The 26,032-nt window shown below is 61.5% G+C and overlaps 8 protein-coding genes across 8 annotated transcripts; 5 read left to right on the top strand and 3 right to left on the bottom strand.

Annotated features, from left to right (window-relative positions):
• Positions 1–669: 669 nt before the first annotated feature.
• On the bottom strand, positions 670–6,867 carry DCS_07656 (uncharacterized protein; the record flags this gene model as incomplete). Its single annotated transcript, XM_040804940.1, has 2 exons — positions 670–2,919; positions 2,989–6,867. The coding sequence occupies 2 exons, from the start codon at positions 6,865–6,867 to the stop codon at positions 670–672; spliced, it is 6,129 nt and encodes a 2,042-aa protein (XP_040655044.1).
• Positions 6,868–8,661: 1,794 nt separating this feature from the next.
• DCS_07657 (uncharacterized protein) lies at positions 8,662–9,798 on the top strand (the record flags this gene model as incomplete). The annotated part of the gene is made up of 2 exons (XM_040804941.1): positions 8,662–8,889; positions 8,953–9,798. 2 exons carry the CDS (start codon positions 8,662–8,664, stop codon positions 9,796–9,798), a joined length of 1,074 nt encoding a protein of 357 aa, XP_040655045.1.
• Positions 9,799–10,038: 240 nt separating this feature from the next.
• Positions 10,039–11,037, bottom strand: DCS_07658 (aldo-keto reductase; the record flags this gene model as incomplete). Its single annotated transcript, XM_040804942.1, has 2 exons — positions 10,039–10,707; positions 10,771–11,037. 2 exons carry the CDS (start codon positions 11,035–11,037, stop codon positions 10,039–10,041), a joined length of 936 nt encoding a protein of 311 aa, XP_040655046.1.
• Positions 11,038–12,521: 1,484 nt separating this feature from the next.
• DCS_07659 (NADP:D-xylose dehydrogenase) lies at positions 12,522–14,129 on the top strand (the record flags this gene model as incomplete). The annotated part of the gene is made up of 3 exons (XM_040804943.1): positions 12,522–12,603; positions 12,932–13,369; positions 13,435–14,129. The coding sequence occupies 3 exons, from the start codon at positions 12,522–12,524 to the stop codon at positions 14,127–14,129; spliced, it is 1,215 nt and encodes a 404-aa protein (XP_040655047.1).
• A 2,397-nt stretch (positions 14,130–16,526) lies between these two features.
• DCS_07660 (tRNA -methyltransferase TRM9) lies at positions 16,527–17,237 on the top strand (the record flags this gene model as incomplete). Its single annotated transcript, XM_040804944.1, has 1 exon — positions 16,527–17,237. One exon carries the CDS (start codon positions 16,527–16,529, stop codon positions 17,235–17,237), a length of 711 nt encoding a protein of 236 aa, XP_040655048.1.
• A 1,104-nt stretch (positions 17,238–18,341) lies between these two features.
• Positions 18,342–20,959, bottom strand: DCS_07661 (Homeodomain-related protein; the record flags this gene model as incomplete). The annotated part of the gene is made up of 4 exons (XM_040804945.1): positions 18,342–18,999; positions 19,106–19,754; positions 20,289–20,842; positions 20,895–20,959. 4 exons carry the CDS (start codon positions 20,957–20,959, stop codon positions 18,342–18,344), a joined length of 1,926 nt encoding a protein of 641 aa, XP_040655049.1.
• A 3,127-nt stretch (positions 20,960–24,086) lies between these two features.
• DCS_07662 (uncharacterized protein) lies at positions 24,087–24,479 on the top strand (the record flags this gene model as incomplete). The annotated part of the gene is made up of 1 exon (XM_040804946.1): positions 24,087–24,479. The coding sequence occupies one exon, from the start codon at positions 24,087–24,089 to the stop codon at positions 24,477–24,479; it is 393 nt and encodes a 130-aa protein (XP_040655050.1).
• Positions 24,480–24,742: 263 nt separating this feature from the next.
• On the top strand, positions 24,743–25,821 carry DCS_07663 (uncharacterized protein; the record flags this gene model as incomplete). The annotated part of the gene is made up of 5 exons (XM_040804947.1): positions 24,743–24,769; positions 24,820–24,983; positions 25,046–25,462; positions 25,525–25,729; positions 25,780–25,821. The coding sequence occupies 5 exons, from the start codon at positions 24,743–24,745 to the stop codon at positions 25,819–25,821; spliced, it is 855 nt and encodes a 284-aa protein (XP_040655051.1).
• Between the last annotated feature and the right edge of the window lie 211 nt (positions 25,822–26,032).

Raw genomic sequence — 26,032 nt, forward strand, 5'->3', positions numbered from 1 at the left:
TTCTATTAGCATGCATCTCGAGACGGCATCTACAAGTATCTGTACGGAGACGGAGTCGAGTGCTCCGTATTCCCGAGGTCGTTAACGCGTCTCCTTGCCCGACTGTGGCGGGGCATGTCAACTCTGGCGGCGGGGTCGTCCTGCCAATTGCAAGTACTTACTTGTAGGTGTACATGCACAAACAAGTACATGTACACTGTGCCAGGAAATTGATCAAGTACATGAGATTGACAAAGTACAGTACATTCTTAGATTGATTACATAAATTGATTACATGAGATTGATTACATAAATTGACTAAATGACATTGATCACCACATGTGCATCACGCACTTGGTCGCGATCCTGTTCGTAACGGAGGGGAACAGTCATGGTAGATATTGCCAACCATGACCCCTCTGATGCAGCGCGGGTAGTAATACAATGTTTTGCTGCTTCTTATTTCTACCAAGGCATCCATCCACTGACATGGGCACGCTTCTTGGTATGTGCCAAAGTATGTACATGTATCGATCGCTACCAGCACCCACTTCCAACGGATCCAATACTGGCATCCCCCGGGCGCCGGACTGAGCAATGCTCGCTCCCTCGTTTCCAATAAATCACATCACCCATCTTTTGTGTACAAATCGGCACAAGAGATACTCCTGCCCCTCGTATCCGCATGTATCAGCCATACCGATCCCGATGGTGGTCGTACTCGGGTGGCCTGATACCCCTGCCCACCATGTCTCTCGGGTCTCTCGGATCTCTCGGGTCTCTCGGGTCTCTCGGGTCTCTCGGGTCTCTCAGGTCTCTCGGGTCTCTAGGGTCTCTCATGTCTCTTGGGCCTCTCGGGTCTCGGCCATCGCGCATTTGCATCTCTCTGGGGTCCGGACCGGGGTACCCCGAGCCCGGTGGCGGCTGCTGCTGTGGCGGCGGCGGCCCTCGTCCGTCGTAGACGCCGGCGCCGTAGCTCCGGCCCGGCTCCCGAGGATCTCGCGACGGGCCAGGCCCAGGCGCCGTGGCGTATCGTGCAAAGTTCTGGGCCTGGGGCGGCACCGCCGCTTCGGGAGCGCGCCCTGCCGGCGGCCCGTATCGATGTTGGGGTTGCTGCGGGCCCGATGCGTAGAGGGGCGGCCCGCGATCGTCCCGCATGCCCATCGGGTGCGGCGGCTGCTGCGGCGGAGGTGCCGCCGGCCAAGCCTGCGATGGCGTCGTCGGCTTCTGGCCGGTGCCGGAAGGGTGCTGGGGACCCCACGCCTGCTGAGGAGGCGGCGGGCCTTGGGCGTCGGGAGGCTGCGCGGGCCACGTGCCTGCCTGCTGCATCGCCGGCGGAGGTTGCTGATGGCCCTGGTGCGGCCACGAGCCGTCGCGACCGCCCTGCGGCACCTCGCGCGTCCGCGACGCGGTCCCGTGGCCGGCATACTGTGGCGGCGGCGACCCAGCGTGAGGCTGCTGACCACCCACGCCGTACGCCGCGGCGTAGTTGCCCGGCGACTGGTATGGAGGCTGCGCCTGCTGCGCCGGAGGCTGATATCGGTGCGACGCCTGCGGAGAGTTGGATCCGCGGTTGTGGTGACCGGGCGGATAAGCGTGCTGCTTGTAGTAGTCCCTCTCCGCCGCCTGCGCGGAACCCAGCTGGCCAGGGTTGGGCGAGCCCGAGTAGGTCGGCTTCAGGGATGGCATGGCAGGGGCGCTTCCCGAGGGGGTTCGTCCGTACGGAGCGTACTGGGGCTCCGGTTCCCGTCGCATCTGGCCTGGCGGCGGCGGTCCGGGCGGTGAACGGGCCATGTCCGGCGGCGGCTGAGACGCGTCCGCGTGTCCGGCTGCGCGGTTCGCGCCCTCTCTCATGCGCGTCGGCGGCGGCGGCGGATCGTCGTTCAGAAGAGACATGATGTTGGACGTCTTGCGGGGCTCCGGCGGCCGAGGCGCCGTGGGCGGCGTCCCGTACCGCTCCGCCCCGGGCCCGGACGAGTGTCTCTGCTGGAGGGCCGACATGGGTCGTGCCGCCGGCGGGCCCAACGGTGGCGACTGTGCCGATCCCTGGTCGCCCATCAGGCTTCGCACCGCCGGAGGAGCAGGCGGCCGCACCGAGTGAGGGTAAGGCTGCACGCTGGTGGCCCGGGACGCTTCCTGAGGTGGCGGTCGGCCGAGCGACAGCGACTCCCGCTGACCACCCCCGAGGCTGGGCTGCTGACGATGATCGTACGCTTCGAAGTGGCGCTGGGGTGCCATCTCGGCCTCCTGCGTCATCCTCATCGGCTGTCGCTCCGGCTGCCGTCCAAGCTCCCTCCCCCTGTCGCGCTCCCGCTCCCTCGCCTGCTGCGGCGTCTCCATCTTCTGCCGCTCCATCTTGATGTCGGCCATTGGGGGCGCCGCCGCCGCCAGCGGGCGTTGCTCGCGAAGCTCGCCGGCGGTGGTGCCTCCAGCCTTTGGAGGCAGCGCCGCTCGTTGCTGCAGGGCATGCGGCGCAGGCTCGCGCTCGCGTTCCCGATCGGGGAAGCCAAACGGCTGCTGGATGGGAGCTCGCAGGGGCCGTGTGCTCGGCGACATGGGTTGCTGTCCCGGCTGGGGACCCGCGCCGTGCTGCTGCATGGCCATCGGCTGCTGTCCCGGTTGGGCGAGGGCCTGCTGCGCGGGCGCCTGTGCGATGGGCACTCCGTATGCCGGAAACGCTTGGGCACGGGCTTGCTGCGGCACAGCTTCCATCTTGACTTGCGGCGGCTCGCCTTGGACTTCGACGGCCGGTGCCACCGCCAGAGGTCTCGCCGGTCCGGCCGTGGCTGTCGTGTCGTATCTTCTGCTGCGGCCACCTACGGTCGGCTGCGGAGGGTCCGGCCGCTTCTCGCCCCGGAGGCGCTTCGCGTCTGCCTCCTGGACCACGGCTTCCCATTCTGGTTTGCCATGATCTTTTTGCCGAACAAAGTAGTTCTTAACCTGCAGGGAAGACAACGTCGGTCAGCATGGATCAGTTCGGTGAACATGACGGCAATCGCGCAGACATACCATGACGGCCGTCTTCGAGCCCATGTGGGTGGCGATGGACAGCCAGTCGGACCCAAAGGCTCGCAGCAGGTGAGGGAAGTCGTTGGCTTCCGACACGCTCCAGTAGCTCGACGCTTGCGGGCCTGGTTTCCGCTCGGCCTGTGGCTGCGCCAGGTGGAAGGATGATATCGACGGTTGAGCCAGCGGGGGTGGTTCCGGCCGCAGTGAAGGTGCCGCCATGACCTCCGAGATCGACGACGCCGCAGCAGGTTTCGCCCGCTCAACATTCTGAACCGCCTGTTGCTGGAGGTGCTGCGGTTGTGGTTGCGGTTGCGGTTGCGGTTGCTGCTGCTGCTGCTTGTGCTGCTGTTTCTGCTGCTGCTGCTGCTGCTGCTGCTGCTGCTGCTGCTTCTGTTGTTGTTGCTGCTGCTGCTGCTGCTGTTGTTGTTGTTGCTGTTGTTGCTGCTGTTGCTGTTGTTGTTGTTGCTGCTGCTGCTGCTGCTGTTGCGGCTGCGGCTGCGACTGCTGTGGTTGTACGGGGAACGGTGGTTGTATCCCTGAGAGCGCAGCAGGCTGCTCGAAAGCACCAGTGGCGCGACTCGCATCAACAGGCGTCGGCCGTTGAAAATCAGCATTTGGTGGCACGCGGGAGCTCGATCGTGAGCGTCCTCGTCCCGCAGACGACGCTGAGGGGGCGGCGGCGAGGGCCTGCACAGCTTTGGGCCCCTTGGCCTCCTTGTCCTTGGCCGTCTTGCGCTTGCCCCGTCTGCCGTCCACCTTCTCGCCTTGCTCCGCCTTGGCCGCGGCCGAGGCACCACGGCGGCCAGGCGTTCCTGCTGGCGTCGCGTTCTCGCTGTCCGTCGTCGGCTGCTCGAAGCCCCAGGTAGGGGCCGCGGCGCGACGCGGCCGTCTTCTCTCCCCGTTCTCTCCCGTCTCCTGTTGGGTTTCATCACCCTCCTGCTCGCCGTTGCCGAGCTCCGACACCAGCGCGCTTGACCTCTGCTTGCCCCTGCCTTTCTTGCGTCGTTTGGGCTGCTTCCTGAGCTTCTCCTTGAGGTTCAGCTCCTTCTTCATCATGTAGTAGTACTGGATGCAGGTGCCAAAGTCGCGGTTCGGGATCGCCTCGGCGATTCGGCCCCACTGCTTAGGGAACTCAAGGTAGCGCTTCTCGAACATCTCCGATTCCTCCTGCGTGAAGTTGTTGATCGGCGGCAGCACCTGCCAGACGGGTACGAGCCGATCCGGAGGCGTGTACCCCGATCGGTCGCCGTACTGCACCTTGGCCCGCTGCTCGGCGTCCCAGTACATGTCGGGGATGACAGCCTCCTTTTCGCTTCGATACTTTTCCTTCTTCGCGCGGAGCTCACGTTCTTTTCGCTCTTCATCCTCGCGCATGGAAGCCTGCAAAACCCGCTCCAAGTCACGCTCCGACGCGAACCTCCTACCCGTCCCGCGCCCCTCCGGTCTCGACTCCGGCGCGGCCGGCGGGATGGATTCCACCTGCGGCGCCCCGTGCGAAAACTTGTCTCTGCTCTTCACCGCCGTCGGGTCGCTGGACAGTGTGAAGTCGAGATAGCGGGTGTAATTGCTGGCATACAATTCCCTCGCACGGTCTTGCTCTTCGGTCTCCTCGAGGTGAATCTTCTCTAGATGAGTTGAGACGAAACTGTCGACAACCGGGTTAGACTCGAGCGATTCGAGGAAGGCCTTGTCGGCCGACCAGTCTTGGCCGGTGTAGTATTCTGGCAGGCTGTCGACGGGCGGTGTCGTCATGAATTGGCGGACGGTTTTGACATCAAGATAGGTCTCGTCATCCGATTCCGTGACGTCGTCGTCGTCTTCCTCGTCGTCGTCGTCGTCGCCGTCGTCAGCTTCGTCGTCTTCGTCGCCAGGTATCGGCGAGGGTGTGCTGGGAGGCTTCGACGAGTCTCCGACTGTCGCTTCCGGAAGAGTTTCTTTGGAGGCGACGACATCCGAGTCTGCCTGCGCTCTCTCCGAGTCTCCCTTGGGACCGGCATCCGCATCAGGGCGCTTGTGCGGTTCCAGGCTCGGCACGTCAATATCCATGGGTTCCGTGCTTGCCGGAGGCTCAGGCTCGGTGGGGGACTCTGCCGGCTTCATCTCGACATCGACGGCCGACGCATTCCCATCCCTCGGGGCAACGACAGGCCCCTCCTCCCGCTCGTCTTGCTTCATTCTCGGCGGCGCGGTCACTTTTTCATCCACGTCGTTGGCATCGTCGGGCATCGGCCCTAGCATTTCGGACAGACCCTCGGCTTCATTCAAGAGATGGGCCATGGCCCCGTGCGACATGGCCACGTAGCGGGTCATCATCTCGAGCGGGAGAGTGGGTTTGGGGAGTTTGCTCAGTTCGGCCTCCGTCTTTTGTATTTCCATGTCGAAATAGTCAGCCATGTCATCGTCGTCCGATTCGGAAGCTTCCTCTGGTGGCGGCATTTCTGACGGCAAGACGAAACGCACGACGGGAACGACCAATTGCGTTCGCCTGCGCTTATGGTCCTCGTCGGAATGCAGGACGACGTCTTTCATAGGCTCCGGCTTTGGTTCGTGAGGTAACTTGGCCGCTTCTTGGGGTGCTGGAGGTGCCGGCGTTGGCGTCTGGGTTTTCCCCCTTCGATCCTTGTGCTCGTCGAGCGGCCGAGGTTCCGTTTCCGACTTGATGGTGATCTCGCCGGGTTCGGCGCTGTAATGCGTTCGAGCTCTGCCGTCCAAGGCCGACGACGGTCTTGGATCCGACTTTCCGTCGCTGCTGCGTCGTCTCGGCTCGGTCGGCTCGGATTGGGTGCTTCCCTGATGAAGGGACGGCGGCACGTGCAGCGCAAAGGACTGGGCTCTCGTCATGCCGGGCGAATCTGGACCCTTTTTCAAGTTGGTGTTCACCCACTGCTTGCTGGGAGGGTATGGCTGCTGCGCTCGAGGTCCCACGGGAATCTGCGGGCTGTCGGTACCAGGCCTCCGAGAGGGTCCGGCCGAAGGAATGGCGGAATCATGACCGGCAGGTTCGGCATGTTCGCTGAAGGCTCTGGGCGCGGTGGGGGGGGGTTTTCCCACGGCGCCGGCGACGAGGGCGTCGCCGGCGCTCGCGTTGCGGCTCGGAACCGAACCGAACGCAGGAGCCGAAGGCGCGACGGGCGGAGGGGAGACCTCCTTGGGCTGTGGGACAGCGCCGTGGGCGATGGAGTGGCGGGCATCGCGTTTGGATCGTATCAAATCCCATTCGCCACGATCCCTCTCATCGCGGGATTCCCGCCGCATGTCCTCGGGGTATCGGTCGCCACGGTCCCGGTCGTCTCGGTCCCGAGCGTGTCGGCCTTCTTGCGAGCGGCTACGAGGGTAACGGTCGGCACGGTCGTCGAACGGCGTGCGGCCCCGGCCTCGATCCGACGACCAGTCCCCTCTGCCTCCGCGTCCTCCTCGACCGCGAGCGTGACCTGCGCCACGTCCAAAGGGCAACCCGAACGGGGCATCGGACGACGTGGATCCTGCCGACGGGGGACCGCCGTCTCGGGAGCCGCGTCGGGACCGGTCGGCGTCCACTCCAGGCGGCCCATCTCGGTCGCGGTCTCGAAAGTCTCGCGCGGGGGATCGAGCGCGTGCCGGCGGGGAGCGGCGGGAGCGAAAGTCTCGCGAATCTCTCCAGTCTCGATCTCGCTCGCGGTCACGCTCACGCTCACGCTCTCGGCTCCTTTCGTCGCGGTACCTGTCTCGGTAGTCGACCTCTCTGTCCCTGCCGCGATCCCTGGGCTCGTCTCCGGCTGGCCAGTTTCGGCCTCGGCCTCGGCCTCGACCACCCCTAAAGTCGGCGGAAAAACTGGTCGCTCGGGGACCGCTCGGCGCATCGACCAGAGCCTTTGGTCCACGGGGAGGCTCCCGGCGCATGGGGTCGCGGAAAGAGTCGTGGCCGGGGGGGAAACCGGTGGTGCTTGGGCGAGCCTCGGCCGACGAACGCCGTCGATCGGCTTCGCCGTACTGAGAGTTCCTCTCATAACGCTCCGGTGACCGGTCCCTGGGCGATCTCGATCTCCGATCGGGTTCGTACCTGGAGTACCTGGACGTCCTGCGGGAGGGAACCGAGTGAGCACGGGGTGAAGGGGGAATCTGCGGCACGGCCGGGAAGCGAGCACGGACGAAACATACATGGCGGAAGGCGGGCGGCAGCCCAACACTCGACGTGCGGAGGGTGTAGGCGTTTACCGTCCCATCCGGGAGCAGCGCAGGGGTCGCCTGGAGAGGGTTCGGTCAAGTCGAGAGCGAGGCGCCGAGACTCTTCACGGGAACGGATCCGGTTTTGAGGCTGACGGCCGAGCTGGGACAGCTGGCTCGTGGTGTCGGCACGGATCGTCGTCGAGGCTGAAAACAAGATTCGCCGAGCGGGCGGACGCTCCGAGGAACGGTTCCACGGCCAGGAAGCTGGTGAAGAACGACCAGGGACAAGAACAACGCTGGAGGAACCGGGGGTGGGGGGGTTGGCCGGTTGTCGGTCGGGGGAGGCGTGATGAATGTCGGGTTCAAGTTGCGATGCTCAAGAGACGCTTTCCAGCAGACGATGGTTGGATACTTCGAAAACAGGAAGAGAGAAGTTGCACAAGTTGATTGGGCGCTGCTGATCCTACTACAGCGGCGCACTAGTCCGCCATTGGCGGGTTCCCGGTTGGTTCGCTAGCGTTCCGACAGATCGACCAATCCCGTTGCCCTTTTTTTGCCGTCACCTGGTGGCCTGGTGGCGCAAATGCCTGTACATGTCAGTCAGTGCACTGTTTCCGAGCGCTCCAAGCACTTAAGTAGGTATAAGTACTGGTACAACTACACTAGAACTAGGTGTAGGTGGTACTCGTACCTAGAGCATTGGTGTAAGTAGGCACGGAGTACGGAGGACGTGTGGTAATTTAGTAGCCGTGCTGCCACAATATCGTGCTGTACCCCAGAGGCACAGGGCCAATGGGGAGCGCCAAGACGTTGTGTGGGTGGTGCGCTTGTCAACAGGAACGCGAAACATGTTACTGGCTTACGGCACACTGGGGCACACTGCTTGCTGGTGCAGCAGTGGTGCTAGAGCAGGAGGTTACTCTGCTGTGTCCCAGCGGAGGGACATGTGAGACGGCTGGTGGAGGCGATTCACGCCAGGATGCTACCGATGCCTATATAAGGCGCCTTCTCGACGCTGCATTTCTCAGGGTCCAGCTTCTCAACGGTCGATGGGTCGAACCTGGATTTCAAGCAAGCATTTATAAAGCTACCTTTGCACTTGCATCAGGCTTTCGCCCGCCTGCAGATACTTGCACAGGTTACGAGTGAGTACAGTAAGTACTTGTGCAGCAAGTACGGAGTATCTTGTGCTGCATCTAGTAGATGTGAGTAGGTGCTGCACTTGTGGTGGTCTGCAAGTACTGTACAGTACTAAAGTAAGTACTGTAGCTTTACAGTACGGAGCAAGTACAGTGTATTACTTGGTAAGTACCTAGTACTAAAGTACGGAGTACTTACGATGGCCAAACCCACACAACGAAATCTTACCCACGCTTACGCACCGTTAGCGCTTCGTGCTGTATTTCCTCACCGCACGTGCTTGTGGAGAGACAGAGAGAGAGAGAGACTCGGAGACATCGTCAGAGAAGGACAAGGCGAAAGTGCGCAGCGCTGGCAAAGGTTCCCTATCCGCTTCCCGAAGCAGGCATGGCGGAGAAGAAGAGTGTAGAGATGGACAAGGCGGCGCCGTCGGCGGCCAAGGATGCCGTCCTCGTGCCGTCGGAAGAGATGCCTGCCGGGTCGCAGAAGGTGGAAGAGCTCGACTTCAACAAGATCAAGGGACCCGTCACGGCCGGGGACCTGCTCCTGGGGATGCGTAACATGGGATTCCAGGCCTCGTCCATGGCGGAGGCGGTGCGGATCATCAACGACATGGTTCGTCGCGGCTCGTGCTTCACTTCCTCGCCCAGGTCGACGCATGGCTGACAGGTCTCGAAGCGAGCGTGGCGCGACCCGGAGACGGGAGACAGGACGACGCTGTTCCTCGGCTACACCTCCAACCTCATCTCGTCGGGCCTCCGCGGCGTCTTCCGCTGGCTCGTCGAGCACAGGCACGTGTCGTGCATCGTCACGACGGCGGGCGGCATCGAGGAGGATTTCATCAAGTGCCTCGGCGAGACGTACATGGGCTCCTTCAACGCCGCCGGCGCCGAGCTGCGCAAGAAGGGGCTCAACCGGATCGGCAACCTGCTCGTGCCCAACGCCAACTACTGCGCCTTTGAGGATTGGGTGGTGCCCATCTTCGACAGGATGCTCGAGGAGCAGGAGGCGAGCAAGGGGACCGACGAGGAGATCAACTGGACGCCGTCCAAGGTCATCCACCGGCTCGGCCGCGAGATTGACGACGAGCGGTCCGTCTACTACTGGGCCTACAAGAACGACATCCCCGTCTTCTGCCCGGCCTTGACCGACGGCAGCCTCGGCGACATGCTCTACTTTCACACCTTCAAGACGTCCCCGCTGCAGCTGAAGATTGATCTCGTCGAGGACATCCGCAGGATCAACACCATCGCCGTCAAGGCCAAGCGGGCCGGCATGGTGATTCTCGGCGGCGGCGTGGTCAAGCACCACATCGCCAACGCCTGCCTCATGCGCAACGGCGCCGAGTCGGCCGTCTTCATCAACACGGCGCAGGAGTTTGACGGGAGCGACGCCGGCGCGAGACCCGACGAGGCCGTGTCGTGGGGCAAGATCAAGACGGGCGCCGACATGGTCAAGGCGAGCATTCCCGGCTTCACGCGCGGCGCGACGCGGCATGGCGTGGTGGGAGCTGACGCTGATTAGGTCTATCTCGAGGCGACGGCCTGCTTCCCCTTTATCGTCGCCAACACATTTGCCGCCGGTGGCCCGGGCGACGATTCGTGACGCGTGACGACGACGGCGACGGCGACGGCGACGGACGCAACGGGTCCATGTCCGCCTCGATCGGCGGGACGAAGAAAAGGGCGGCGTGCAGCGCGGCGACTCGGCCGTCCGAGGGGACGGGGCTCGGCGGAGGGCGGTGCTCGAATGGCAAACGGGGGCTCAGACGCAGGCGTCGCCAACAATTGACTTGAATTTTTTCAACGCCGCCTCCCAGTCGGCGACGCCGTCGGCCTCGGCCCACGAGGCAACGGTTCGCACGCCGTCGAGGTCGTCTTTCATGTGCACCTCGTCGGTCGTGCCGTCGAGGATCGTGACGCCGCCGAGGCCGAGGACGAGCGAGTAGTAGGCGGCGACGGCTTCGACGGCGGCCTTGGCGGCCACCTGCCGGACTGGCTCGCTCCGGGCGAGTGACGGGTTCGCGCCGATGGTCCAGAAGGACTGGAAGACGATGTTCTCGTCGCGGCAAAAAGACCGCAGCGGCACCTCGTAGCCGGTGCCGTCGTAGAACCTGTTCTGGACGACGGCAGGCTTCCGCGCCACGGTGCCGTGAAGCTGCTGGAGAATGGCGAGCGTCGTGTTCGACAGGCCCAAGTTGCGAATCTTGTGGGGCGTGTAGGACTCGAGCGTCCGCCAGACCGTCACCGTCTCCTCCATGGTCTCCATGGGCGAGTGCAGGACGAGGCAGTCGAGGTAGGGGTCTTCGCCGTCCAAGGTAAAGTGGGCGAGGGACGAGCGGACCGACTGATGAACCTTGTCCACCAGCGACGCGTCCAAGTCGTACGGCGTCGTCTCGTTCTGGCCGGCGGGCGAGGTGAACTTGGTTTGGACCTGGCCGTCCTTGTCAGCCCGTCACCGTCGACGACGGAGGGCAAGCTGGGCTCGCGCGGTTACAAAGAGCTGCGCCCGGTCGACGATGCCTTGGGCAACGGCGCGGCGGACGCCCTCGCCGGCACCACGCTCGTCGTAGTGCTTTGGCTGAGCGGCCGTGTCGAGGGCGCGGAAGCCGGCCTTGAGGGCCGCGTACACCAGGTCTGCCGTCCTCTCCTTCTTCCACGCCGTGCCGTAGACAAGCTTGGGAATGACGGACGAGCTTCCGGCGAGGGGGAGATCTCTCGCAAGCCTCGAGGCCTGCGCACCGACGGAGAGCGTTTGCGCCATGTCGGAAAGGACGAAGTGAAGCGACGAGCGGACGATGGGGGAGGGCTTCCGAGGTGGAGGATACGTTGTGGCAATTGTTGGGCAGCGTGCCAGACTACATCCAAGATGACGTTGATTGGGACATGATGATCAATCAGTAATACTTGAGGGCCAAGGTCATTCGCGGGGTCGGTCATGCTGGTGTACTTACAAGTACCAGGTCGGTACTTGGGACTTGAACCCAGCTCCGTAGCGCGGTACCTCTTGCACAGTACGGAGCACGTCTTCTAGTATTGCCGTACTGTACAGTATGACTGCAGAGACGTACGAAGCACCGAGGCGAAGCACTGTATTTCCATTTACGGAGTAATCCGTACAGCACTCCGAACTCCGTACTCGTAGGTGTACCGCACCCTGTAATGCTCCGTGCGTACCTGAGGTATGCTCGCGTGCGTCGGGCCGCCAGTGTCTCGGGAAGCAAAACAAGGCGTCTCTCCCCCGTACAGGCGAGACGAGACAAGTGAACGAAAAGACCAAGGGTCATTGATTTGCGAGCCAACAAAGACTCTCGAGCGCCGCCATGCTACACTTTTTACCATGAAGGGGAGAGAGCGGGCGCAATGGTCCGCGGCGCCCACCGTAGGCACTTGGTCCTGAAGCAAACCAGCACGCACTGTACAGGCATTCATTTCTTTGCAGTATTATTCATCACCGCAAGTACTTGGAAGTATATCTTGCAGTTCGTTCACACCTTGGTACTAAGGTAGTGAGTGTAATGGTAGGTTGCAGTTGTCGGCCCGTGCCTTGCCACCAAACTACCCAGGTACCAACTAGGTAGCTAGTACTCCGTTTTTGTTGTCGAGCACTACAGAGTACCAAGTAAGCAGGTACTGCAGGTATCGGACCACCATCGCAGTAGTTGCAATAGCACTGTACTCCGTCGTAGTGGTAACAATGAGCGACCGAGTGCAAGTACCAATACAAGGGAAGTAATACGGCGCTACATGGATAGTACTTGCTGATGATGGAAGCTGCTGGAGCCATGGACGGCAATTGGAGGGCTGGGGCATTGCTTGCTACGTAGCACCGGCTTACCTCGTATCCGCCGCCCAATTTGAAGCCATCACTGCGAACGGAGCAACATAGTAAGTACCATCGGTAGGGCTTGTTGGAATAATACGAGGCATTATATGCCAGGTATGTGTCGTTCGCAAGTAAAGCAGATGCGCCCAAAGAAGCGCACCCCGCTCGGTTCGTCGTTCCCGTATCGAGCAACGCGTGTGCTCGCTCGACTCTTCAGCCAAGACGGCCAAAAGCTCTCGGAGACGTGGCGGCTATTTAGATGCAAACGTGCTTACGCACAATACATACTTGCACATGCATACTCCGTACATGTCTACGTACCTACGTACATACGTGCCTACGTTCCCTTCCACCAGCAACGTACAGCCTACCTCGCCATCACCCTCCTTTAACGGCGACAAGGGACGTGGTCAAGAGTAAAAATGGCTTCCGGCACAGGGGCAGGCACAGGGACGCCGCACACAGTGCGATGGGGCATCATGGCCACCGGCTTGATCGCCGAAGGTGCGCGTCGACTTCCAGAACCTACCCCTCCTCGACACTGCCCACTACTCCTCGACTCTACCCTCGCTCCTCGACTCTACCCTCGCTCCTCGACACTGCCCTCTGCTCCTCGACTCTACCCTCTGCTCCTCGACTCTACCCTCTGCTCCTTGACTCTACCCTCAGCTCCTCGACACTACCCTTTGCTCCCCAACTCATCCCTGCTCCTCGACTCTGCCCTCTGCTCCTCGACTCTGCCCTCTGAGCGCTCCTCCATTCCACCCTCTACCCTATCTCACCCTGGCGTCCGACGAGGAAGACAATGTGTAATAACGCAGGCGCCGAAAAGTCTTTTGCCGAGATCTCCTCACCGATCCGCTCTCGCGAAATGTCCATGACGTCCGCCACACCATCGTCGCCGTCTCGTCCTCGACCTCGGTCGACAAGGCGGCGAGCTTCATCGAGAAGATTGACGGTCCCGCCTCGGCCAAGCTCTACGGGTCCTACGCCGACCTCGTGGCCGACGCCGACGTCGACATCGTCTACGTCGCCACCCCCCACAGCCACCACTTTCAGAACGCGATGCTCGCCCTCGAGGCGGGCAAGAACGTGCTCTGCGAAAAGGCCCTCACCGTGACGGCCGCCCAGGCGAGGAAGCTCGTCGAGACGGCCGAGGCGCGCAACCTCTTCCTCATGGAGGCCGTCTGGACCCGCTTCTTCCCTCTCAGCATCAAGATTCGGGAGCTCATCGCCTCGGGCGAGATCGGCACCGTCTACCGAACCATGGGTGGGTGGGCACCGTGGCCCCCGTCTCGTCGTCGTCCGCGTGCCCTCGAGCTTACCGCGCCGCAGCCGACCTGTCGTTTAACGAAAACAACGAGGCCGACGACGGCACCGTCACCTTTGCCGACGAGCATCGCATGGTCAACAAAGACCTCGCCGGGGGTGCCCTCCTCGACCTCGGCGTCTACCCCCTCACCTGGGTCTTCCAGACGCTCTATCACCTTCAGCCCGAGGAGGAGAAGGAGCCGCCGACGGTCGTGGCCGCCGTCAACCGGTACAGGACGGGCGCCGACGAGACGACGACCGTCCTCTGCCAGTTCCCCCGCCACCGGAGCATGGGCGTCGCGACGACGTCGGTGCTCGTCGGCACCGACCCCGGCGGGAACGCGGCCGCGCCCGCCATCCGCATCCAGGCTTCCAAGGGCGAGATCCAGGTCGCCCACCCGGCCTTTCAGCCCACCGAGTTCCGCGTCATCAAGAAGGGCGGCGGCGTCGACGTCGTCGCCTGCCCGATCCCCAAGGATCCCAAGCGAAACTGGGGGCACGGCATGTTCTGGGAGGCCGACGAGTGCGCGCGCTGCTTGCGGGACGGGAGGAAGCAGAGCGATTCGATGCCGTGGGCCGAGAGCATCGTCATCATGGAGACGATGGAGTCGGCGCTGGATCAGGGAGGCGTCGTCTACCCGGACCACATCACCACCGACGTCTACGACGCCAAGAGCCCGCTCAACACGGGCCGCCGGGAGGGTGCTGCCGCCGTGTGACGATGCTAGGGGGGCATGTGACGGGTGGCGACGGCGCCGGTGCTACCGAGGCCGGGCCGGAGACGAATGAGTACTCGTGCATGCCAGCACGGCACCGGAGGCATGTCCATGAACACGGCGCTTGCATGCCGGTGATGTCGGGTGCATGCACCGAGGAGCATGCGATGAACGCTCATGTGCGCGTCCGACGGTGGCAACGCTGATGACGTAGGAGGACTTGCCCATGCCAGAACTTGCACGAGCACCGCACATGCACCGGCACGTCGTCCCATGTGCACCTACGCCTGCGTTCCTCCCTGCCGGAAACCGGCCCATCATCCCGAAGGGTTCCAGGACATCCGGGCGCCTTCCTTCTGTCCCCCCTGCCAGTTCCGCCCTTTCCGAACGGCCAACGTCCAGGAAGCAGGAGGGGGGATGTGCTTGCTTGCCATTCCATTCCTCTCGGTGCCGAGCCCATCATCTACGAGCGACGGTCATGTGCATGCCATCTCCGTCGATGCCGTACATGCATGGCTACGAAGCACCCGGCAGCATTTGCTCTCGGCCACGGGTCCTGATGCGGATGCTTCGCTACCGGAGAACACAACGCGGCCGCTGTCTCTGTCGTATCCTGATTCCGTGCATATCCAAGAGCCCGATGACCGGCTTCGGTCTCGGCGTCGGCGAGCGGGAAGCAGGCTTCGGACAAGGAGCGAGCGAGGACACGTACCGTACATGCACGTGTAAACACTTGCTGTGGTGACTGAACAGCATCTACCAGTAGGTATATGCCGTACAGTAGGCGAGTTCGCGGGCAGGAGTATGACGGGCATTCGGAGCAGGTAACCCAGGAGGAGTCATGTCTGCGCTTGATTCGCGAGGCACAGTGGCTCGGCATGCGTCATGCGCATGTGCCGCGCTCCAAACGTTGTACAAATAGATTCTACTGACATGCATGACCTCCTTGTACTTGCTGCTGCACTTGCTTGAATCGACGAGCACTTGAGATTACTGTGCTTACAGAACGGAGTGGTTGTAGTTGTACTGTAAGTGTAATAATACTAACTTGTCTTGGACGAGCAAGTGCACAAGTAAGTACTTTGCTGTATTACTTGGCAGCAGGGGGGTGTGAGGCGAAAACAATGCCGAACGAACGCCGAGACGAATGGCATTCCGAACTAGCAACTTCGTTTCAACGAATACTTACTCCGTACACCCATCATGTAATACTTAAGTACTTACTCCGTACTTGTCGCCTTACAGCGGGTGTACTCGTACTTGCGCTTTGCAGCATGAGAACCAATCTCCGTCACGTGATGGCTCGTTTCAACCGCATCTCGGGCACCGCCTCGGCATCCACCAATGCCGTGCGAACTGGGTCAGAGAAACGATCAAGCGCCGGATTGTTTCTTACCAGGGTCCCGGGGGGTGCAATCAACTGGCTCCATCGCCTCCTCGTCAAGAACTACACCATCTAGGTGCCTGCACACCTACTTGTCGCGGTAGCCAACTTCTAGAAGGCGCTTCGAGCGGTGTCTGAGTCGTCCCGACTGGCCGATCTATGAGCTTTTAAGCGGAGATGTTCACTGGCGTTTATGCGTCCAACATGTTCCTCCACTTGTTTTCTCCACCAGGCATCCACCAGCACCATGTCTGGGCTTGCAAGTACTGTAATTACTTGTATTAGTTGTACTTGCAGTAAGTAGGTGTGCATGTAAGTACGGAGAAATTAATTACTGCAAGTACACGTACTTACTTGGTGCTTGTGGTGCTTGTACAAGGCCTTATATCTTCTCTGTACTTACAGTACAGTGTTTATACTCGTATGGGCACTGGCACCTAAGTAACTACCTAGTCAGTAGTACTGTACTCCGTACATGTACAGTACTTGTGCTCCGAACAGTAATAATTGCACCTCCTAGGCCATACATGCAAGTAATGGTGCTTGTGCTGTTCCGGTATAGTACTTACACTGCTTACTTACAAGTTGGTGTGTTCCCCAAGTGCAGTCATTACTTGCAAGTACGTCCTCGCACACATGCAACTGAGTGTTAGTGTGCTACCAAGCAGCACCGCACTGCACACCCACGCCCGCTCGTACTGCTCTACCAACACCGATATCTGCGTGGCGGCGAGCCGTCTGCGGCGAAGACGCAACTTGCTCGTTCCTCTGAATCGTCTTCCACCCCACCCCCCTGTCGTCCAAGGGAACAGCTCTTTCGATTTCCCGATCTGTCCTCGCACGAGTAAGAATACCCGCCGAGAGGACAGGGTCGTCGTCGCCTCCGTCCGACAAGCGCCTGTTCGCTCAGGGGGGGGTGCAGGCTAGGCGGTAATAGCGCGGGCGAGGGCGAGGGGAAAAAAGTCGCAGCCAGAGGGGACCTCCGAATCAGCCTCTCCCTCTCACTCCCACCTCCCATGGCAGACGCGAACGAGGCCGCCGAGGCGACGACGCCGGGCCCGCCGCCTCCGAGGCCGGCGCCGGCCTCGTACGAGGACACGCATGTGCATGAAGTCTACGAGGCCATCGCACCTCACTTCTCCGCCACCCGCCACAAGCCTTGGCCGCTCGTCGCCAAGTTCCTCCTCGACCAGAGGCCCGGCAGCGTCGGCCTCGACGTCGGCTGCGGCAACGGCAAGTACCTCGCCGTCAACCCCTCCGTCCACGTCCTCGGCTGCGACCGCAGCGCCTCCCTCGTCCGGCTCGCACGCGCCGAGCGCCACGCCGACGTCCTCGTCGCCGACGGCCTCTGCCTGCCCTACCGCCGAGCCGCCGTCGACTTCGCCATCAGCATCGCCGTCATCCACCACCTCTCCACCCCTCAGCGCCGCCGGGACGCCATCGCCCACCTCCTCGGCTGCCTCCGGCCCGAGCCCGACGCCCGCGCCCTCATCTTCGTCTGGGCCCTCGAGCAGGGCGAGAGCCGCCGGGGTTGGGACGAGTCCTCGGAGCAGGATACCCTCGTGCCCTGGGTCATGCGAACCAAGGGTGCGCCCGACGCCACCTACCAGCGGTACTACCACCTGTACCGGAAGGGCGAGCTCGAGGCCGACGTCGAGGCCGTCGGCGGGACCGTGTGGGAGAGCGGCTACGAAAAGGACAACTGGTGGGCCATCTGTAGCAGATAGCACCACTGAAGAAGCACTTGCAGTGCTCCGTGCAGCGCATCCACTTGCGGTAAATGCGTCGATGCCGTCCATTCCCGACAAAACTCCGTGGCCAGCTGGTGCGCTCGTGCTTGCACTTGCTAATACATGTACGGAGTGCTGTACTTGCAAGTACATGTACAGTACGGAGTGCTGTCCTTGCAGGTACCTGTACAGTACGGAGTGCTGAACTTGCAAGTACATGTGCAGTACGGAGTGCTGTACTCCGTACTCACAAGTACATGCACTCCGTACTCCGGTACGCCGGCGTGTTGTATTACCCCGCCCTTGCCAGTTCCCACCGTTCATCTCATCTCATCCGCAGAGTCATCGTCATCGTCGGCTTCATCCTCGCAAGCTCGCTTCCATTATTATCCACGTCAACAAACATTATAGTCGTATGGACCTCCTGTCCCCTTCCCCCTCTCTCTCAGGACACCCAGCCTGGCAGCGCTATGCAATGCTCCACCTCGAGGCGAGCAAGCCAAGGTTGGTAGGTTCGTTCCTCCATCGCCAACCCTGCCCAGGAGGCACCATCCGTCGGCCGCCGCGCTCCCACCGTCATTAAAAAGAATAAATAATGACCACGGCAGCAGTCGCGGCAGCTTGGGTGGACGAGCCGGTGCTCATCAAAAAGAAAATCTAAGCTTCATGCCAATGCCAATGCCGTCCCTAGTCGCCATCTAGGCGCAGGGCCCCAAATTCATGCACCCCGTACGCCCTCTATCCCCGTAAAATGCTCCCTGGGCATCTGGCCACCCCAATCGGAATGGCCACATCACGACGCCAGCAACAACAACAACAACAACAACAACAAACCTTTGCTTTTCTCGCCATTTCTCATGCTCTCATTTTCTCTCGCCCGCCCGCCCATCATGGGGTGCATGTGTGCATGTGAATGTCGAAAACCTGCCGTCGATGACGACGCAACGCATCGTTGCCGCGCGTGCCGTGTTGTATGCATTGCTCGATGACAAGGACGCCGGGCCGGTCGGCATGCTTGCCACGACGTCCGCACTCGCCCCTTTTGCTTTCACACTCGTCCGCCCACACGTCGAGTAATAATTCGTAGACCGTGCCGTGACCCTAAACGAGCCGTCGTCGTTGGTTGTTCTCGCGCGGAGGCAGTTCCACACTGGCTCGTCGTTTTGTTCTCGTCGGCTCGCCCGTCTGGTAGCCGGGCGCGACGGGCAGCATCGACCCGTGCTTCGGGGCCAAGCCTGCCGGGCCCAGGTGCGGTCTGTCGGCGGGTGCGCCGTAGGGGCTGACGCCCGTCGTCAACTCGGCGAGGCTCGGCAGCGGGCCCGGGTTGCGAGGCTGTCCTTGGGTCTGGATCGGCGCAAGACCCGGTCCCGCCGTGTAGTAAAACTCTCCGTGATCCGACGCCATCGAGGGCGCCATGGCCGGTGCCGTCGCGGGCGGCGGTGGGGGAGGCCTCGCCTCGGCGCGAGCCATTTGACCGGCGGGCATCATGGGCAACGACGACTGCTGGCTTCGGCCGTAGATGGATCGAGGCGAGGGTGGCGTCAGGTGTCGGGCGACGCTCTCTTGGTGCTGGAAGTGGCTCGGCCGCGATGCCGCGCTCCGCTGTCCGCTCTCGACGTTCACGGATGCGAGCGAGAACGGCACGACGCCGGCTCGTCGAGCCATGTCGGCTTCGCCGAGCTGCCAATGCATCGCCTCGGCGGCCCGCCAAGGCACGGCCAGTTCTTCGGCCACCTTGGCCCACATTTCCGACTTGAATCTGCAAGTCGATGGGATCAGCACATGGAAGCGCAGGGAGGGAGGGGGGCGAGGCGAAGCAGGACCCCGGAGGCGTGGCGTCGTTTGCCACGGGCGCCGTCACGCACCTTTCATATAGTCTCGCAAGCTTGTTCTTCCGCTCCTCGTCCCACTCGCTTCGTCTTTCGAGGTAGTTCTGGTAATGGAGCCGGCAGCTGATGGCGCTCCGGCCGGGCAGACGCTTGGAAACGTCCTCCCATTTCATGCCACTCCCCCTGAGCTCGATGATGAGCGCGTCCTCCTCGGGCGACCACTTGCTCTGCTTCTTGACGGGCTGCTCCGGCGCGGGCATGTTGCGCCTTACGTTGGACATGGGGCCAGCCGCGACGGGTTGGGCGACCTGAGCGGTCATCTGTCCGTACGCTGGGGAGGCGGCTGGCGAGTGCGGTACGGGGGTGCGATGGTGGCGGGGATGGATCGACGGCTCATTTGCGTCCGAGGACTTGAGGGCGGAGCCGATGTCCAGGCGGAGGGCGTTGCCGGCTCCTCGAGCGGATGCGAACCGTCCGTGAACGGGGGCGGAGAGGCTGGCTAGCAGACCAACCCCGTGGCTGTTGAACGATGGCTCTGCCCTCGGGAGGCAGAGAACCGTCTGGCTCTTGAGTTGGGCCAGCTCCGCGACTGGGTGCAAGGCTCGGCCTTGGCTCCTTCGGTTCGTGATTGGAGAGACGGGTTGGGTTTCCCAAACGACGCAGTGTAGCAAGACACAGGCGTTGGCTGGCTCGGTGTAGCGGCGCTAGGAATCCGTGACCATCGACGACGGCGGAGTGTGGAGGGAGGCTCGGGCCGTCAAGGAAGTCTGCTCCTTTTCTACGTGCCAACCGAGAAGGAGGAGCCGGGCGGGGAGCCGCGGCAGCAGGTCAAGGTTGGACGCGAGGCCGTTTTGATATCGACCGCGGCGGTTATCAACCGAGATCAAGGGGCGCGGCGCAGGCAGTTCGCGTCAAAAGGAAGAAGGCGGTCGAGGGGAGGCGGAAAGGCAAAAGAAAGCGGCGGCGAGGTGTTGTCCGGGGATGGTTGAGAAGACGACGGCTCCTGAAGTTGTTGATTGCCAAGGCAATATACCATTATCATTGGCGCTGCCGGAGAGACTTGCCCACCAATGGGCGGAGCTGAAGCAGAGGGAATAGCGGCAAGGGGCGAGGACGGCTACATGTATAGTGCTCGTCGTCAAGATCCGAACCGGGTTCCTGCGAGCCAGAAGCTAGTGGTATATATGCACTGGCAAAGGCATTCAGGGAAGATATACACCCTGGCGGCGAGAGAAAACGTCAAGAGAGATATATGGGGCACCAACGGAGCTGGCAGGACAGGACAGGACAGGGGTGGTGTCGCGGCGCAGGGACGAGACGACCGTACGAGGACGAGGACGAGGAACGGGGACGTCTGCAGGAGGCTTGCTGGCTTGGCTGGCCAGCTGGCGGAGCGAGGACGGACGGGATCGAGTCGAGCCCGGACAGGGATGCCAAGGCAAAAGAAAGGACGCAAGGCCCGATAAACTGGGTTCGGATGGGTTGGGCGGGCATCGACGCATTTCATCCGCCGTTGGGAGGCGGGTCGACGAGAGGGGAGAGAGTGCGAACCGTGGGGGGCGGTTGCGGACGACAGGGCTGCGAGCCTGCAAATCATCCAAGGCATGGCATGTCAAGGTCATGCTGGTGGGCGGAAGGATTGCACGGACTGCGTTTGCGAGCAGGCCGGACGAGGCATCGTGCTTGTACCCGTACCGACAAGTGCGCTGCTGCAGTATGAGCGCAATCAACGTGGACGCAAGTGCATGCATGCGCACCACAAGGCCCCCCGTACTGCAAGAACTTCATGTAAGTTGGCGCTGTAAGGATGTTAGCGCACATGTACTTACGGAGCGCTTCGCGGAGGACGATGCAATGCAGCGTAGTACCCTCAGGTACATGGTATGGCATGGTCAAGGCCCATAGGGCTATCCATTTCGAAAGACCTGGTGCATGATGAACGTCAACTCAGAGATTGAAGCGACGAGACATGCATGGAATTTAGGGGGTGCGGTGATGTAGCTTAGCTCGTAGGAGGGGGAGGGGGGGCCAGGGGGGCCAGGGGGGCCAGGGGGGCCAGGGGGGGCCAGGGGGGGGTGGACGCAGAAAAAACGAGCATGGGGAAGACGAAGTGCGGGAACGACTAAGACTTTTTTTTTTCGTCCCTTTGCTTCTGAGCATTGTTGATGCCAGCGACACAAAATGTCAAGCAAGTAATAAGTACTTACTCCGTAATACGGAGTACATTATTCATACATTCATGGCCAACCGTGCTCGCATGTGATGATAGTCTTACTTTGTCGTACGTACGCTGTTTCTGCTGCTGCTGCCGCTGCCGTGTTGCTGCTGCCGTGTTACTGCTGCCATGTTGACAACGACGGGTGCAGACTGGTACGTATGTGCGAGCGATGCAGGTCGAGTCGGTGTGCGAGCGTTTGTCGCTGGTCGGGGGACTTGGTCGTCTGCTGGGGGCGAAAAAGCGGATACACCCTGGCGCCGTTGGTGTTGCGGCTGTGGATAGGCGTTTGATGAAGATGGTCCGGGCATTCATGCGTGAACGGTTACGCGTTGGTTTATCTGTCCGTGTACGAGGTACTCCGTAGAGCTAGATGTATCTGGAGTAGAACAGTTGCTAGTGGATGTATAGCAGCACTTGTGCGAGCACTTACACCACAGTGCCAGCCAGCACGTACAGTAGTTTGACTTGCTGAAACGGCTTGCTCGTTACTGGTCGTGCGCGCGACAGCCCACAGCCTCATTGTTGTTTTTCGTTGCTGCTCGTGAGGGTCGGTGAAGAAGGTGTCTGAGGGGGAAAATAGCTTGACGGGGTGAACGATATCCAGATGGAGAGTCGTGGGAGTCGCACCTGCCGAGCTTACAAGCGCTCACAAGCTGTCAGGCAGGAGGCCACAAGAGGCCATAAGATGCCATAAGAGGCAATCTCGGGCCTATTACTTCCGAGACTTCCCACGACCACGCCAAAAGCACGCTTGCACGCAAGAACTCTGCACACGCTACCGACTATTACTCCCTAGGTGCGCACCTGCGCTGCACGACTTGACCGATTTCTTCGAGTCCCTTCATCGCCAACTTTCCGCCTTGATTCTCGCAGAAACAGCACGACACCGCGTTTCGTCGCTCAGCCACACGGCCGACAACAACAGTATAACTAAGTACACGTACCACGACACACGGGCACACAGCCGGCCACACGACAAACAGGTGCCGTCCCGTCCTTGGCTCCCTGCAGGTGGGGCCACCCTGGTTCTGCTCGCCCAAGGCTCCAATCTAATTCAGCGATGCCGTTCGTTCCCGCAGATGAACGGGCAGCGGCTCGGCGACCTCAAACATGTCAAACAGGTGCCGCATACGTGTTTTCCTTCTTCGGACCAAGGCCATTCTTTTCGTGGGACGCGACGGAGCAAAGGTAGCCAAGTCGTTCATCCATGATCCGCCGCACCCACCGACACATGCTCCGGTGCACAAGGTTCCCATTCCCAGCGGCAAGCATGCAGGGCACGCCGGGGACAGGTGGCCGATGGTCATTACTCCGTAGGGCACGCACGACTCACGAGGCAGACCTGTACGAGTAAGGTCTCGAATGCGGGCGATTTTTGTCATGGGTACACGCCTGGACTAGTTGTCGTCCTTGCCGTACTCTGTACTTGCAGTCCGGTATGCGTACACCGGCCAGCATGCGTCCCGCCAGTCCACGACAGCAGTGTGCACTTGCCAGCAAGGCCCGCTCGTCCTCGCCCCCCCAAGCAGTCAAGAACGCCTCGATCGGACCATCGTACAGTCACGTGTGCGAGTACAAGCTCGAGCACCCTTGGTGACGTGTACTGTACCTTGGCGCCTGAGGCCACTTTCGACAATTGACGGCACGACGGGCTCTCTGACCAGGAACGGCGCCAGGCCAGGACGCGATCAATTTCCCAGACAGCCATTCTCCGTACCGTCTCGTGGCATGGCATTGTCCACGGACCATTTCGGCGCCCTCCATAGGCAACGACGACGACTGCGACCTACCGGTGCACGTCGTGCACGAGCGAGCATGCGTCCAGGCATGCTTGTGTTGTGCTCCACGTCGGTCGGCCGTACGTCCAGCCTGTTGCGTCCGGGGCCATGGCGGGTCTGGATTGCCAACGCATGTTTCCAAAGTGAAGTGTCATGCATATCAGCATGCTTGGACCGGAGCATCGAACTCCCCTACCGCTTTGTGTCTCGGTCGCCAGCCCCATCCATGGTCAAGAGGAATCACTGCGGACAAGAGAGGGGGTTTCCGTGTTGGGCATCGCATGCAGAGCCTCGTCATGGGGATGCTCGTACATGTGCACCCACAAGTCACGGAAGCGCACTTGGGGCTATAACAGGGGCCGATATGGGCTGGCATTGCGGCCTCCTCTCAGGGCCTACAGTACGCACAAGCAAGTACGGTACGAGTACGGAGTACGGAGTACACGTACTGTAGTTGTGCAGTAGGTGTACACTCACATGCACTGCACCGTCCGTGCAAGAACGGTACATGTGCTCATTCATGCATCGCACAGTCTCGAGTGCGGAGGTATCTATCCGTCACCGCGACCGGCAAGGATCATGGAGTTTCGAATCGGATTGGTTGTGTCGCCATCGAAATCGAAAACCACTACCGGCCTACCGGCTACCAGCCTAGGTGGGTTTGATGACCATGGAGCCCGTGGAAACGAATGCCACTGTACTTGGGTGTTGCCGTACAATGCAGCAGGTGTACGTGCACTCCGCGCAGTACGTGGACACCTAATTGCTGGCGAGTGTCCTGTGGACATCTCACGGAGCATGGCAACCACGGGAAGAGGGGGTTTCAAGGGTGCCGACACCAGGACCTGTGACGCGACGAAAATGGATCGAAAGACGGCTAGCGGTTCTCATCCAAGGCGCCCGCCGCAGCGTCCGTGAGACGAGCGCAGCTGCAGGGCTCGCATGGGGTGCGGAGGCCGATGACGAGCCGTCCAGTCACCGACATGCGGCGGCAGGCAGGGAGAGGCCATCGCATATCCGCATGGCCATCGCGGCCGCCAAGTCAGATCCGGCGCGGCCCCCAGCCGGTACTGCATGGCCTCTGTCCGGCAGATTGGACATGACCCGCCGAGCATGGCGTCGTCAGGTTCCAATTCGAAGCCTTGTCGTTGGCACCTACGCTGTCCGGAATGGAAGACGGCCGGAAGGGTTCGCGGGACGAAGCGGCGGACGAGACATGGAGATGCGGACGAGGGCGTGCTCGGCGGCGGTGACGCTCGCTCACGGTAGCCGCATGCACACTACCCGTTCTTTTGTCTCGAAAGGCGACGGACGGATGGAAGGCCAAGACGTTGGTCCGTGGCTTCACGGCCGAGGGCGCCTGGGCGGCTGGGGCAAGGCCAAGCCGAGTGTGCGCACGGCACCGCCGCGGTAGGTTGAGATCAGTCGGCGAGCCGAGGAACTGGCGGTCAACCACGACGGTTGGTCCTGCTGACGGTTGGGCGACCTCTGTCCAAATGCTGCATCCACGTCGGGACGACAGGGGATGGGGAGGGGGGGGGGAGGGGGGGGGACAGCGGGCCACGGACCACGGGCCGCGGGCCACGGACGACGAGGACGAACAACGGACCACGGACCACGGACCACGGACCACGGACAACGAACGACGGACAGCGACCCATGCTCACGCCCATGCCCATGCGCATACCCAACTCATATAAAACAGTTCGTCGACGGTCAGAAACTGCCAGCCATGAACGCCTGTTCATCTCCAGACGCCGCCACCGACGGACAAGGACGCATGCACGGATGCAACGTACGAGGGCGATACCCAACGGCATCCTGCGGCCAACAAGCCCAACGCTTGCCGTGACAGCAAGTACACTGTACTTTATTTTTTCCCATTCGTTCACGCTGACGTACGGAGGACCGATACGGAGTACGGGCGACAGACGTCGCAGCCGGCGTCATCAAACCGAGATCGAACATCTCGCGCGTCAGAACCCCTTCTGCCGCCGATGCGCCCCTGGCCCGACTGTCCATTTCGTTCCTCGCCTCGTCTCGCTATCCCCTGCTCCTTGGTTTCCATCTTCTTGGCTTCCTTGTCCTTCCTCCTCCTTCTCCTTCTCCTCCTTTTCCTCCTCCTCCTCCTCCTCCGCCTCAGCCTCCGCCTCAGCCTCAGCCTCATCCTCCTCCTCCTCTCTCCTCCTCCTCCTTCTCCTCTCTCCTCCTCCTCTCTCCTCCTCCACACTCTTTGCCTCCCCCCTGCCACAAGCTCCGCCAGGCCCACCGCGCTGCTGCAGCCAACATCGACGGTGACGGAAGCTTCCAAGACTCCCAGACGACACCGCCTGATGGGGCTCCAGCAGAGAAGGCAGGCGATGCGGCTCCCGCAGGTGTTCCTATTTCTGTCCCTCAGTGCGTGCACGGATACGCACTGCAGTCCATCGCAGACGGTACATGTACATGTACATGTGCAGCGCGCCGTGGGGTGCTCGAACTCCCGACGTTTGGTGTTCAACGCCACGACCATGCTGGAGCAGTGGGCTTGATGCAACGCTCGTGCGTACCGTCAACCGTGTACCCACTACTCCGGACTTTCTACATGCACACCTACTTGCTACACCTACCTGCACCTGCCAGTACTTGCATGCACTTGCATGTAGCAGGTACATGGGAATACTGGTAGGTCCTGTACAGGTGCGCGCACTTGGCTGCTGGACACCTACGTGCAGGGACGCATCTACAAGTACGCGCCCGAAATCGACGGATGCTAAAGGGACAAAGGCCCATGCCATTCACGGTCCCACGGGCCGTGCCCATGTCGCTTCGCGCGAGCGCAAGCAGCCTCATGCGGCGTGCGGTGTTGATGCCCAAAGGAAAGCAGCAGGTGGAAATGCAACCTTGGGTCGACGCGGGCGGCTGTCCCGCCGTCCCGCCGTCCCACAATGCCACGGTCCCAGACCGCAAGAACGCCATCCTGACAGC

The sequence above is a fragment of the Drechmeria coniospora genome, chromosome 03 (genome assembly GCF_001625195.1).
Source record: "Drechmeria coniospora strain ARSEF 6962 chromosome 03, whole genome shotgun sequence".
NCBI lineage: Eukaryota > Fungi > Ascomycota > Sordariomycetes > Hypocreales > Ophiocordycipitaceae > Drechmeria > Drechmeria coniospora.